The sequence below is a fragment of the Drosophila yakuba genome, chromosome 3R (genome assembly GCF_016746365.2).
Source record: "Drosophila yakuba strain Tai18E2 chromosome 3R, Prin_Dyak_Tai18E2_2.1, whole genome shotgun sequence".
Classification (NCBI taxonomy): Eukaryota; Metazoa; Arthropoda; class Insecta; order Diptera; family Drosophilidae; genus Drosophila; species Drosophila yakuba.
Window position 1 is genome coordinate 2,624,465 of NC_052530.2, and position 13,656 is coordinate 2,638,120.

The 13,656-nt window shown below is 41.4% G+C and overlaps 3 protein-coding genes across 5 annotated transcripts; 1 reads left to right on the plus strand and 2 right to left on the minus strand.

Moving 5' to 3' along the window:
- The first annotated feature begins 83 nt into the window (after window positions 1-83).
- LOC6535284 (E3 ubiquitin-protein ligase TM129) lies at window positions 84-1,488 on the plus strand. 2 transcript variants are annotated; one of them, XM_039375288.2, is made up of 3 exons: window positions 217-358; window positions 418-798; window positions 851-1,488. In XM_039375288.2, exons 2-3 carry the CDS (start codon window positions 457-459, stop codon window positions 1,445-1,447), a joined length of 939 nt encoding a protein of 312 aa, XP_039231222.1. In that variant the 5' UTR covers window positions 217-358; window positions 418-456; the 3' UTR covers window positions 1,448-1,488. The 2 variants fall into 2 exon arrangements, with proteins under 2 accessions (XP_002095940.1, XP_039231222.1); XM_002095904.4 differs by having other exon boundaries at window positions 84-798.
- On the minus strand, window positions 1,477-5,423 carry LOC6535285. The gene is made up of 2 exons (XM_002095905.4): window positions 4,723-5,423; window positions 1,477-1,981 (listed from the first exon to the last, which is right to left on the minus strand). The coding sequence occupies exons 1-2, from the start codon at window positions 4,933-4,935 to the stop codon at window positions 1,841-1,843; spliced, it is 354 nt and encodes a 117-aa protein (XP_002095941.2). The 5' UTR covers window positions 4,936-5,423; the 3' UTR covers window positions 1,477-1,840.
- Window positions 5,424-7,450: 2,027 nt separating this feature from the next.
- On the minus strand, window positions 7,451-9,513 carry LOC6535286 (E3 ubiquitin-protein ligase MARCHF5). 2 transcript variants are annotated; one of them, XM_015191541.3, is made up of 5 exons: window positions 9,156-9,513; window positions 8,786-9,087; window positions 8,586-8,720; window positions 8,334-8,530; window positions 7,451-8,277 (listed from the first exon to the last, which is right to left on the minus strand). In XM_015191541.3, exons 2-5 carry the CDS (start codon window positions 8,978-8,980, stop codon window positions 7,848-7,850), a joined length of 957 nt encoding a protein of 318 aa, XP_015047027.1. In that variant the 5' UTR covers window positions 8,981-9,087; window positions 9,156-9,513; the 3' UTR covers window positions 7,451-7,847. The 2 variants fall into 2 exon arrangements, with proteins under 2 accessions (XP_015047027.1, XP_002095942.1); XM_002095906.4 differs by having other exon boundaries at window positions 8,586-9,087.
- Between the last annotated feature and the right edge of the window lie 4,143 nt (window positions 9,514-13,656).

Here is a 13,656-nt window from a genome sequence, read left to right on the forward strand (position 1 = left end):
GTTTGCATTTAAAATCTCATTTGCTTTGGCGGGCTCGTGCATTCCAGTGATATCGACTACCATTAACAGTATCGATATTTTAAGAACAATAATCGGGGTAATCGGGGGTACCTCTTGTGTTCGACAAAACAATTGAGCTAAACGAAATCAAAAATTATTCGCAGCATGGACGAGTCGGAACTGCTATTCAATTTGTTTTACTTCCTGTTGTGCATGGTTATTATCTACCCGCCCGAGGAGTTCCAACGCCTGGGATTCACCATCGAGCAGTTGTTCGCTCGGTTCCTGGGAGAGGAGTACCTGGACTTTGTGGGCTACCACCTGCGCCGTACTTCGCTGAATCTCTTCGTGCATTCCTGTCTGCCCTTCTCCTACTTTCTTATCCATAGGCTTAAGTTCTCCGTCTTCGCTACGCAGGAACCCCTGGAGGACTCCGACTTGGACCCGGATTTCCCGATGCCCCAGGAAGCGGTGGCGTTTAAAACGCTTACGTGGAAAACCGCCCAGCGGTTTAGTGTGTTGGCCGTTCTGGCGATGCCCGCTCTGATCTTTAACTGGCACCAGCAAAATTGGCGTAGGCACCCGATCAGCAAGGCCCTCTCCAAGTACTCTATCTCCCCGGGCAGCTACAGAGCCGTGGCCAGCGAAATTGGCACAGAGTTCCGGCAACCAGACATATACAAAAAAAAGCTGAACTCCATCAGCTCGGTGATTGCCACGCAGAACTGGATAATAAAAACCACCATATACAATGTCCACTTTGCGCATCAGACCAACACGTCGCTCAGCGTAGCTAAGGTCAGTTGGTCACGATTCCTTTGCATGTGAGACCCTAATATTTTTTCTGCAGGCAGAGACGTACAATATATCGCAACAAGACCAAAACGATACATTGCAGATGATAAGTATTATTGTGCGACCAATGAGACAAGGTGTAAGCGACTTTCACATACGAATTAATGCCCTGGAGTTTAGGAATCTAGAGAACCGTGTTCGTCGGCCTATCGCAATTCCTTCTAACATTCAGTTCCACCGCAATGTTATTGACCGCTTTGTGGACGTATTCAAAGCGCAAGTCGCCCTAAATCCCATTTTTCCAGAGGATGCAAATACGGATAAGTGTTTTGCCTGTATGCTAATCGAACCAAACACCAAAATCCACAAGCAGTGTGCCGACTTTGATCGTAATGGCGCTCCCCTGGCGGATGGGGCGTGCTGCTCAAACTGCTACTGCCGCCCCATGTGGTGCGTGGAGTGCCTAGCGCGGTGGTTTGCCGCTCGCCAAAGCGATGTGGATCGCGAAGTGTGGCTGGAGCAGAAGTGCACCTGCCCTATGTGCCGAGCCAAGTTTTGTGTGCTTGATGTCAGCTACATCACACCGACAGTCGATGCAACTAACCTTACTCAGTATCAAGGCGCCGAAGGCGAGGCTGATGATACCACGTGATTTACGACTGTTAGATAGAATTAAAGGACTTTTTAATCGAATCTGGTTCTTTATTGGTCTTATTTTATGTAGTTGTTTTTAGTAAGACGTAAAAACAAACTTAAAAAATATGCATAATTATTAGTGCATTTATCACGTTTTAATCCCTTACAATCTAAGCAAGCTAGAATGTCAAATATTTAAATTTGATTTAAGTACAATTAATCTAAGCATAAAGAGAATGTGCTCATATGAGACTTATTCCTATGTATGCCCTGCATATAAAACCTGTAGTGCAATAAGTTCACTATCTTGCCGCTTTTTATTCTCTTTGTCCTCTCAGTCTGATAAAAAAGGCGCCATGCTAGTTTATATACATTTGGATGATACGTAATGAAAAAACCTTATATAGCTCTACAAATTCGTTTCGTAAACACTTTTAAAACTCTCAGGCTGGTCCCGTTGGCTTCTTGCCTGCTGAACTGGAGGCGTCATCGGTCCTGTCGAAGAGGCGATGCACTTGTTCAATGCGCTTTTCGAAGTGCAATTTGAGACCTTAAAAAACAAATACTCATTAATTAGATTCTAACAAAGAGATTTTAATTTTTCTATTTCTTGATTTTCAGTTGAAATCATTATACCCGTTACTCGTAGAGTAAAAGGGTATACTAGATTCGTTGAAAAGTATGTAACAGGCAGAAGGAAGCGTTTCCGACCATATAAAGTATATATATTCTTGATCAGGATCAGTAGCCGAGTCGATCTGGCCATGTCCGTCTGTCCGTCCGTCTGTCTGTCCGTCTGTCCGTATGAACGTCGAGATCTCAGGAACTACAAACGCTAGAAAGTTGAGATTAAGCATACAGACTCCAGAGACATAGAAGCAGCGCAAGTTTGTTGATTCATGTTGCCACGCCCAAAACTGCCACGCCTAAACTTTTGAAAAATAATTTAATAGTTTAATATTTTTTCATTTTGGTATTGGTCTTGTAAATTTCTATCGATAAACTTTTTGCCACGCCCACTCTAACGCCTTCAAACAGCCCAAAGCAGCCACGCCCACACTTTTGAAAAATATTTTGATATTTTTTCATTTTTGTATTGGTCTTGTAAATTTCTATCGATTTGCCAAACAACTTTTTGCCACGTCCACTCTAACGCCCACAAACCGCCAAAAACTGTCAGTGTTGAAGACTCTCCTTCGCACTTTCACTAGCTGAGTAACGGGTATCAGATAGTCGAGGAACTCGACTCAAGCGTTCTCTCTTGTTTTTTTTTATTTCACTTGGGCGCTCTCATACAAAATACATTGCTCAAAAAGGGCTAGTGGTTCCGAATTGCGGAATATGGCTCTTTTTTTTGCTTAATAAGTTTTAAATGTGAAGTCTGACGTAAATGAGTGTATATAAAAGAGCTACATAGCAATTCATTTTTAAAGAATCATTATTCGGATTTTCCAGAAATCAGTTTATCTGTTTTCAGAACACGTTTGAAAAGCGCAGATAATATTTGGAAACAACATATAGAACAAGTCTATAGCTTCAGAGGTTCCGAGATTTTTCGAAAGCGGTAGACCTAAAGTTTTCTGTATCGAGCAAAGCAAATGTTTTAAAACACACAAGTACACGCACCGTCTAACTTACTGTTAAAGTAAACTGTTTTAATTTTAGTTTTCAGATATATTATTTTAAAATTAAATTCAAAATACCCATTATCTCCAATTTTGTACCTATTTCACCGCGTTTTCTTCTGAACCATTACATATTTATTAAATTTAGCATGCGATAATTCTTTTTTTTTGTACTTGCGTATCAAACGCAGCAGATTTCAATTTTTATACCCGTTACTCGTAGAGTAAAAGGGTATACTAGATTCGTTGAAAAGTATGTCACAGGCAGAAGGAAGCGTTTCCGACCATATAAAATATATATACTTGTTCAGGATCAATAGCCGAGTCGATCTGGCCATGTCCGTCCGTCCGTCTGTCCGTCCGTATGAACGCTGAGATCTCAGGAACTATAATACAAAAGCTAGAAAGTTGAGAATAAGCATACAGACTCCAGAGACACAGACGCAGCGCAAGTTTGTCGATTCATGTTGCCACGCCCACTCTAACAAAACTGCCACGCCCATATTTTTTTAAAATGTAATATTTTTTAATTTTTGTATTAGTCTTGTATATTTCTATCGACTTTGGCACGCTAAGAGTGGGCCGACAAACCGCCAAAAACTGTCAGTGTTGAAGAGTCTGAGTAACGGGTATTAGATAGTCGGGAAACTTGATTATTGCGTTCTCTCTTGTTTAATTTAATTCTCTAATTTTTTTGAAGGAACAAATCTTGAGTTTCGCTAATTATTTTAAGTCAAATAAATAATAAATTATCTTTTCAATCTAATGTTATCATCACTAAGTTGTTTTACAAATAAATCTTCGCCAAATTTTGCTCCCCAGGGCAAATAACAAAACAAGAGAAAATGCTATGCTGTTCCCCGACTATCAGAAACTCGTTACTACGCTAATGCATGTGCGAACGAGAAATTAAAAAATTTTCTGGAATATCGGTAAAAGTTTGTGGTCGTTAGTGGGGGTGGTAAAAAGTGGTTTGGCAATCGATAGAAATTACAAGACATATAAAAAAACAAAAAATATCCAATATATTTTCAAAAGTGTGGGCGTGGCATTTTTGAACAATTTGTGGGCGTGGCAACATTTGGAAACAAACTTGCGCTGCGCCTATGTCTTCTATCGTTTATAGTTCCTGAGATCGAGAAGTTCATACGGACAGATCCTGATCAGCGAATCTAGTATATTCTTTTACTCTACGGTTAACGAGTATAAATACGAGATTATTGGTTGAAATATCATGGGTCCTCGGAAAAGTTTGGGAACATAATTCATACGTACATATATAGTTATATATACTACAACAATCACATTTACACTGGACGTCTTCATAACTGAAATTATGGTGTTTTCAACTTTACAGAATCGACTTACAAAATCGTTTATTTATATTCTTCATTGCCAAAAGAAAGGCCAATTTTGTTTCCTATACAACAATTTTTGATGCACCACTTAGTATTCCAACACACACAAACACAGTATTCCTAACTTTGTTGCGACCAATACTAATGAACTAGAGATACACAGATACACAACTCACACCCGAAAATCACGAACGCAGTTCGCAAAACGGGCTGCTCACTTAGTGTTTGTAAGATATGGGTTCTATCAAGTAAAAAGGTATAGGTGTATAGGTACGATAATGAAAAAGCGGAAAAGCGCAGTGGCACACCTTCTCGATGTCCTGCAGAGATCTTGATCCGGCGTCGAAGAACTTTCCGTCGACCGCATCCCGCTTTTTGTTCTTCGAACGAAAGCGTCCGGATCGGGAAATGGAAATATTGCGCCACTGATGGCCGTAGGAGCACCTCTTTTCCTCCTCGCTTAGCACGCTGTCCAGGTAGTGGATCGTCGGCTCGTGGGCGGCTGATTTGGCTTTGCTCATGGTACCTGGGGGACGACCAACTCCAAATTGAATAAGTTCGAATCCGTTCTTTTTTGGCCGCTGCGAATGGTGGTTCTGATATTGATACTGCAGCTGATAAGACAAAACACAGGGCAATAGTCAAACTCGCACTTCTACCGGTTCGGAAGTCTTTTGTTTTGATTGCGTTCGTGGCGGCCAAAGATAGTCCGCATCCAATGCCGTCGCGTGTGGTTTCCGTCGAGCTTGTGGTCTGCGACTGCTGCCTTTGCCAGCAAACAAGCCAAATGACAACCACCCGACGCCGAATCCCGTTACGGCACTCAGTCACAAAAAACAACCGATGGAGTAATGTTGAAAAGATGTTTCCACCGCAGATCCAGAACATGTGAATTTGCTCCTGAAAACCTAAACAGGTGATCCAGGCCACACAGCCGCAAAACACACGCCAATATACATATGTATGTGAATTTGGATTGTCCCGCCAGTGATGACCGAATCCACCTATTGATATAGACATTTACCAGTGAATTGCAATGAACAATCTGTAAATGGAGTAGTATGTTTTTAGGTGTTTAGTGCCATTTCAAAAGTAAATTAATATTGTATTAATTTTTTTTATTTAGAATGTTAATTTATAAAAGTTACTACATATCACTTTGGACGCCTGTTCGCGTAGTGACGAAGCGCACTAGGAATGTAACGTTCATTGACTACCATATGTATAAGTATATACACGAGGTATTGCGTAAAATGTACTTATTCGGCTTGTTTTTGACCTCGTCAATAAGGGTTTTTTTGTGACAACAGAAATTTAAGAAAGAAAACAAGATAGAACGATATAGTCGAGTTCCCTAACTATCTGATAACGGGTATCAGAGATAACGGGTACTCAGCTGCGAAGGAGAGACTTCGACACTAGCAGTTTTTTTTCGGTTTGTGGGCGTTAGAGTGGGCGTGGCAGAAAGTTTTTTGGCAAATCGATAGAAATTTACAAGACCAATATAAAAATGAAAAAATATCAAAACATTTTTCAAAAGTGTGGGCGTAACAGCTTTTGGGCGGTTTGTGGGCGTTAGTTTTTTGTTTTGGCAAATCGATAGAAATTTACAAGACCAATACGAAAATGAAAAAATATCAAAACCTTTGTTTAAAGTGTGGGCGAAGCAGCTTTGGGCGGTTTGTGGCCGTGGCAAAAAGTTGTCCTACAAATCGATAGAAATTTTCAAATCTAATAAAAATATATCAACCCATTTTTGAAAAGTTTGTGCAAAGCCGTTTTGGGAGGTTTGTGGACGTTAGTGTGTGCGTAGCAACATTGGTCAACAAATTTGCGCTGCGTCTATATCCCTAGAATCTGTCTGCTTAATCTCAACCTTCTTGCTTTTACAGTTCCTGAGATCTCGACGTTCATATGGACGGACAGGCGGACAGGGCCAGATCGACTCGGCTATTGATCCTGATTAAGAATATATATATATAGTCGGAAACAGAAGGAAGGCCTGTAACATTCTTTTCAACCTATCTAGTAAACCCTTTTACTCGAGTACAGGAGTAACGAGTATAAATATAAGTAATTTAAGGGAACATACATAAATAGTAACTAAGCAAAAATAATCAGCCAACAAATTTACATTTTTTAATAACTTACTATATTAATTACCATTCCAGTGGTACATATGTTCTTTATCAAGTCGTAGTCAAAAGCTAAACAGGCATCACAGGTCACTGGTACTATATTTTTGTATGTGTATGACAAGAGTAAGCGATATGTAATCGCTTATAGCAAACTTAACTCGTAAACTTATTCTACACCCTGACCAAGACGTGAACTGGCTAAAAAGTAAGACATATGTCATATATATTTTAAAAATTGAATTTCAGAATAGTTAATTTATTGTCTTGGAGAATTCACATATGCATTAAATTGGTAATTAGAAGGGCACCTGACTGGCGTTGCTGCGGAATTTTGATCAGTCATCGCACTTTAGCCTATCTACCACTTATTTTACTTATGTTCCCGATGATAAGCGCAAATAGACAGAACAAACAAGCACTTGCTAACAATTATAAATGATTAGATCGTTTTTTGCAGCGTTCACTTTGGACAGTTCTCTAACAGTATATTTCGTATTCGCTTTTGCTACTATACGCATACGCCAAACTGAACACCTTTTCACATAATGATTCGCTTGTCGTTCAAACATTGAAGCCAAGTTAAAGTAAGGGTTATACATGTGATGTATATAAATCAGGCAAACTGGTCAGATCAAAAAACACACATCTTCTAGGTAAACACCAGCCAGGCGGTTACTGTGCGGAGTTATTATCTCAGCGACTCGTCAGCGCAGAGGGCTTAGTGGATTTAGTAAACGCATAATTATTGTTCCGCTTTTGGAACCAGCACCTGCAGACAGAACTGGCGCAAATTCGTTCGGATAGGCTTTTATCTAATGAGCAATGAATGAGCTCTGCACTACAAAAATATTGAGAACAAAAGAATACTAAACTATACAGATTTTCTGTAAGTTATACATAATGGTTATAACTCACCCACAGCCGAGGGTATTTTTTATTTACAAAAAGGGCAACGTATAAATTCAAATAAGTGGAAGCATGTACAAATATAAATCCATTATCTTCTATTTCAATGTTAGACCTACGCAAGGAAATACCGGTTTTTTACCATTTATTTTCCAGGGCTAGTCAGCGTCTATTTTTAATATACATCTTTTTTCCGGCAATTACACATAGTGTACTTCAACAATTAATTTAGCTTTGTTATCTGCAGACACAGCAAAAATTAGGTTCACCTTAATTAGGTGGTCATGCAAGTGTTTTGAAAGTGCAAGAGGTAAAACAATTAACATAAAACAAACGTTAACTCGTAGAAAACAGTTGGCCCTACAAATTTGATGAGACACCAATTGCTTCTAGACAACGCTACCGCCACTATCACCGCGTTGTCGCGTGATTACAGCGTCCACTCGCTGTGTTGGAGGCGCTGGCCTCTGCTCGGGCTGCCTATCCTGTCGCGCCGCCCCTGCCGAGTTATTATTGTTGCGATGCATGAAGTTGCGAATATTTTCCTCCGTGTAGTCCACAATTCGGCGCTTCTTTCGGCGTCCGTATTGCTTCTGCTTCAAATAAATTTTTAGGATTCCTTTGACCGTTATAAAGGTCAGACCTCCAAGCAGAGTGCGATGCAATGTGTTATCCACGGTGTCAAAGAGAATACGTCCGACGATTGACGATATGGTGGGCAGCAAGAGAGCCCCGCAGAAGACCCGCGTGGCCGAGACGGGGTCAGAGAGAGCAGGTGTGGCCGGATTGGTGATGTTTTGCTGATCCTCTTCTTGGCAACTGTTTAAAGGTAAAGTAATAAAAGCTTGCTGACCCTGACGTTTCGATACACTTACAGGTTCGGATAAATAAGGCTTACAAAAGGAAACTTTCGCACCACCGTTCCGCGGTTTCGAATAAGGCGCAGCAATGCATCCTCCCAGCGAATCAATCGACCAAGCACAAGCCCCACTGGAATCGCCGGCAGCCCAATAAGGAGAACGAGCGGATCTCCGGCCTCCATGATGGACATGCCGTGCTCATGTCCGACAATCTACGGACGGCGAATTCGCTTAGCATGACAATTCATTGAAATTCACAAGTTGTACCTGTAAGAATGTTACTGCTCCGTAAGTAACTGCTGTCCAGTATAGCGAGCCCACGAAGAAGCCAGCCGCCAGGAAGGGGCTCAGGCGCTTGATGAGGTTATCTATCGCCTCTAATGCACCTCCAAACTTGCCCATCTGCGGGAACACTATGATATACTCCGTTTGGCATTGCGGGCACGAAACAGTGCGTAGAGCGTTACCCTTCTGGGTTTTTTCATCGATCCAACGGTAGAGGCAGCTCTGGTGTACCCACTTGGTGGTACCCCGGCACTGGCAGGGCTTAACCCACGCCGCCAGGCGGTTATCCTCATCGGTGGCAAAGCATATCCAGCAGCAGCGTTCCGCCTCCCCCCCATCGACACCCACCTGGACGGCAGTGGAAACATCAGCGGCATTGTTCGCTGAAGCAGATGGAACAATCATAGTGGTGTGGCCCTCCCCGACTGGTACTGCAGGCGCCGCACAGACCGCAGAGGGCGCTGCAGCTTTGTCGGGCATTTCGCTGAAAATATAACACCATGTTTTATGTTTATCCCATGCACTGGGGACCGACATTTTGGTACTGCTTACCTTGCTTTCACTAGGCGTTTTTGTGCGCTAATTTGCCTTTTTTGGTTTAAGATTGTGTCTTCTTAACTTTTATTTCGGATGGTTCAACAAAAATAAAACTAACTAAATAAACCAGATCTGATTTTTTCTACCAGGGCAATTTCGATGATTTTTTGAAGGGACCAGATCCCAGGTTGAGTTTTTCAGGTCGTCTTCAATTTACCATAGCTTCGGTCACACTTTCGCTAATATCGCAACATAAAATACTACTTTGGGAATAAGTAGTGTTATTTTTAAGTGGGGGATTCCAGAAGGAGAACCCCTTAAATATGTTGTATATTTTTAAAAAACAGTCGGCCTACTGATAAAAGATTCAAACGGATTTGAATTTTCTATCTGTTCCAACACTGACTTAAAATAATAACCCTACTCTGTTCTCCCAAAGAAAAACCTCACCTCACTGAAACTTTCGTCGATAATACAGAATAATAACGGAGATGAATCATAAGTTGAAATTGGAAATTGGATTGCCAAGGGAATAACGTGTTGAGAAGCGACCACTGACTTGTTTAATATAGAATATATACAAGAAGCCGTTATTTAATTTTATTTAGTTTATTTTATACACGTTATTTAATGATTTTTTTATTGAGGGAACTCATTACACAGATATACTATATTTGACAAAAAAAACACAAGCCACAATGAGACGGATGCTCATTGGACCCTATAGAAAACATATTCTTCTTCTAGGTTAAAATTTTGTTTTTATTACTGCGGACGGCCGTCCGTTGTGACGAATCGCACCGCACCGCACTATTTTTTTTTTTTTTTTTTTTTTGCTTTTTTTATTATTTATTGAATCTTCCCTTTGTGTTAAGAGACTAACAATAAGTGTTCAAATCTTAATCTAACTTAATTAACTTTCACTTAGTGATAGTTTTTTCATTAATGCCCTAATAAGTTTATTGCTGGGCTGGGAGGTCGTTGCGGTGCAGCCGGCTTTGACTGCATACTCGGATTAGTTTTCTTGCGAGGGGATTTGTATGGGTGGTCAGCTTTTCGTTATACTTCGTTTTTTTCTCAGCTATTACTTCGATTACTAATTTGATTTTTAGGTCTCTGTGTATGTTTTCGTTCCGAAGGTACCACGGCGCTCCAGTGATAATTCTCAGAATTCTTGACTGTGCTCGCTGAATAATGTCTATGTTACTTCTGGATGCGTTGCCCCACAGCTCGGAGCCATAAGTCCAGATAGGTTTTAAGACGGAGTTGTATAGAAGAACTTTGAACTCCAGACTAAGTGGAGAGCGAGCATTTATGAGCCAGTGGAGGTTCCTTGCTTTAAGTTTAAGATGTATCGATTTGGCTTCTATATGTTTGCGCCAAGTGAGCCGCCTGTCCAGATGAACACCCAGATATGTTACCTCGTCGGCTTGTGGAATGCATATGTTATTCAAGACCAGTGGTGGGCATGTTTGTTTGTTTAAGGTAAAGGTAACCTGCTTGCATTTTTGAACATTTATTGAAATTCTCCAGTCGGCAAGCCATCGTTCTACAGATGTTAAGTGTCGGGATAGGAGTGCGGTGGCTTTTATTGGGCATTTGGAGCGACTGAGTATCGCGGTATCATCAGCGAACGTGGAGGTTGTTAGATTGTAGTCTATGGGGAAATCCGCCGTATACAGGGTGTATAAGATTGGACCCAGTACACTGCCTTGCGGCACTCCAGCTTCGATTGCGCAATCGCGTGAAGTGCTTGTATCGCATCTTATTGCAAACACTCTGTTATATAGGTATGACTTCAGTAGCTTATGTGTGTTTTGGGGCAACAGCTTGATTATTTTAAACAAAAGTCCATCGAGCCACACTCTGTCAAATGCCTGCGCGACGTCTAGAAAAATGGCTGTGCAGTATTCTCGATGTTCAAAAGCAGTACGAATTTCTGACGTGATTCGATTGACCTGTTCGATGGTTCCATGTTTTTCTCTAAAGCCAAATTGATGTGTTGGAAGTGTGTTGTTTATTCTAAGATGAGGGCTAATCCGAAGGAGTAGCATTTTTTCAAACAGCTTTGAAAGACATGTTAGTAAGCTTATCGGTCTATATGATGATGGCTGCGTTTTATCTTTTCCTGGCTTTGGAATCATTACTATGGTCGACTTTTTCCATTTTTGAGGGAAGTATCCAAGCTTGGCGATTGCGTTGAACAACAGGCAGATGTGAAGAATAGCACACTTTGGGAGTTCAATGAGCATTCTTGGAGTTATTAGGTCGTAGCCAGGCGATTTTCTTGGGTTCAGTTGCTCTTTGATAACCTTTGCTAGTTCACATGGTCGGAATTCAATGGGTTCTTGAGGATCTAGATTGGCTGCTATTAAAGGAGGGAGAATAAATGTGTTGGTAGAGGGATTTGGTCGGAATACATTTTGTAAATGGTCAGCGAAAGCACTGGCTCTTTCTTCATCACTTCGAAACCAGGTGCCAGAGGGACTTCGTAGTGGCATAATTGGCGCTATTGGAGTCTTTAGGTTTCTGTGAGCTCTCCAAAGAGGGTACTTAGTGCTGGTGGGAGAGAGTTGCTCGATATATGAACGTTGGCTGTTTTTTTCCTCTTGTTTGAGAGCATTGGTAAGCCTGCGTGTGGCTATCTTAAGCATGTGCTTTGTAATTGGTGATCTATTAGACTGCCAATCCCTTCGTAGGCGTCGTTTATCTAATACCAGCCGCTCGATTTCGCGATTAGTTTTGATGTAGTATGGTTTTGCATACGTCACTGGCGGGGTTGAAGCCTTTGCAGCCGAAACTAAAATGTTTCCAAGAGTTTCCGTTGACTTGTCTATATCCTCCTTTGTAGATAATGCCGTCGTTAGTTCTATGTGTGAACAGACATACTTTTGATACCTTGGCCAGTTTGTTCTAAAATTTGTGAGTCTATACGGTGGGTCGACGATGTGGGGGCGAGTTAGCATATTTAGAAAAACAGGTGAGTGATCTGATGATAAATCTGCTAGTGCTTCGGCGGTGACCATGTTGCGGGGGACATGTTTAGTAATTGCAAAATCGATCAGGTCTGGGATTTTTCTTGGGTCTGCTGGCCAGTATGTAGGCTTACCCGGGGATACATAGTCTAGCTTGTTTTCTGGCTTCGTAAGCGCATTGTACAATTGCTTACCCTTTGGCGTCACAAGTCGAGATCCCCAATGGGTGTGCTTGGCGTTATAGTCACCCGCTGCGATGAACCTGTCACCTAGTGTGTTAAAGAATTCCATGAATTGATCCTCAGAGATTGGAAAGCGCGGTGGGCAGTAGACTGCGGCTAGAGTCGTTGAACCATTGTTGAGTTGTAAGGCTATGGACGTAGATTGTAAGTAGTTTTTGTCAAAATTGTTTAAGTGGTGGTGTTTTATGCGATTTCTGATGAGTATTCCAGTGCCTCCATGAGCTTTACCATCTGGATGATTTGTACCATAGAACAAGTATCCTGGTATATGAAAATTGTTTTTATTTGTGAGGTGCGTTTCTGATAGTAGCATTACGTCGATGTTTTTTTCGTAAATGAACTGTGTGAGCTCTTGTGTATGCCGTGAAACGCCATTTGCGTTCCACAGAGATATCCGTAGGGAAGCCATTATGGGGATTTTGAAGATACAAGAAGTTGAATCAGGATATTTTGGTTTTTCATGAGCTCTTGCAAAGTATTTTGCATGAACGTCATAAAGTCTTTCATGCTTTGCTGTAGGGATAGCATCATAGCTTCGATGCCACTTTGTTGTGTTTGTTGGATGTTTGTCGGTGTATGATCGGAATGAGCAGTTCTTGTCGGTGGGGCGGGCACTTCTAGTCCGGATTTTAGGGCGCTAGCGAAAGAAATTGTTGGAGTAGTGCTTGGGACAGTTAGGGGTGGTTGAAAAATCGGTTGCGGAGAGTAGAAATTGACTTTGTTGTATGTATGTGCTGTGGCAATACGTTTGTTTAGGCGGCTCTTCAATTCTTTGTACACCACACAGCCTCTGTAGTTTGCAGTATGTTTTTCCCCGCAGTTACTGCATTTCTTCACAGACTTATCGTCCTTGTTTTTGGGGCAGTTTGCGGTAGTATGAGGTTCGCTACAGACAACACATACGGACTTAAGGGTGCAGTATGCCTTGGTGTGGCCGTATTCTTGGCAATTAGTACATTGAACTGGATTGATACGTTTGTGCGGCTCCTCCACGGTGATCCTCCGATGTAGCAAGTACTGTAAATTGTATATTGGGTGCACTTCGTTTTTCTTTAGTGCCTGGAGCTCTGGTTCGAGTTCTATTTTGAATAGTGGCTGCGGAACTTTGTCTTTGTTTAAAATATTAATAGCTGTCTTTGCAGAAAAGTTTTTTGCCTTCAGAGCCTCAATTATCTCAGCTGGTGTCACTGTTGCTTCAATGCCCTTAAGTACTACCTGTAGCCCTTTGCAACTTTTTAATTGGTATGTGTAGTAGTTTTTACCAGCATCATTTAGGTATTTAGTCACTATACGGTGGTC

What these genes read in the sequence shown, in the direction of transcription:
- LOC6535286 (XM_002095906.4), bottom strand. Translation starts at nt 9,083, where the DNA reads ATGCCCGACAAAGCTGCAGCGCCCTCTGCGGTCTGTGCGGCGCCTGCA. An exon ending in GAGCAGTAACATTCTTACAG is followed by an intron (nt 8,531 to 8,585) that starts GTACAACTTGTG and finishes CGCCGTCCGTAG; the next exon opens with ATTGTCGGACATGAGCACGG. An exon ending in AGCCTTATTTATCCGAACCT is followed by an intron (nt 8,278 to 8,333) that starts GTAAGTGTATCG and finishes ACCTTTAAACAG; the next exon opens with TTGCCAAGAAGAGGATCAGC.
- LOC6535285 (XM_002095905.4), bottom strand. Translation starts at nt 4,935, where the DNA reads ATGAGCAAAGCCAAATCAGCCGCCCACGAGCCGACGATCCACTACCTG. An exon ending in CTCTGCAGGACATCGAGAAG is followed by an intron (nt 1,982 to 4,722) that starts GTGTGCCACTGC and finishes TTGTTTTTTAAG; the next exon opens with GTCTCAAATTGCACTTCGAA.
- LOC6535284 (XM_002095904.4), top strand. Translation starts at nt 166, where the DNA reads ATGGACGAGTCGGAACTGCTATTCAATTTGTTTTACTTCCTGTTGTGC. An exon ending in CGTCGCTCAGCGTAGCTAAG is followed by an intron (nt 799 to 850) that starts GTCAGTTGGTCA and finishes TTTTTTCTGCAG; the next exon opens with GCAGAGACGTACAATATATC.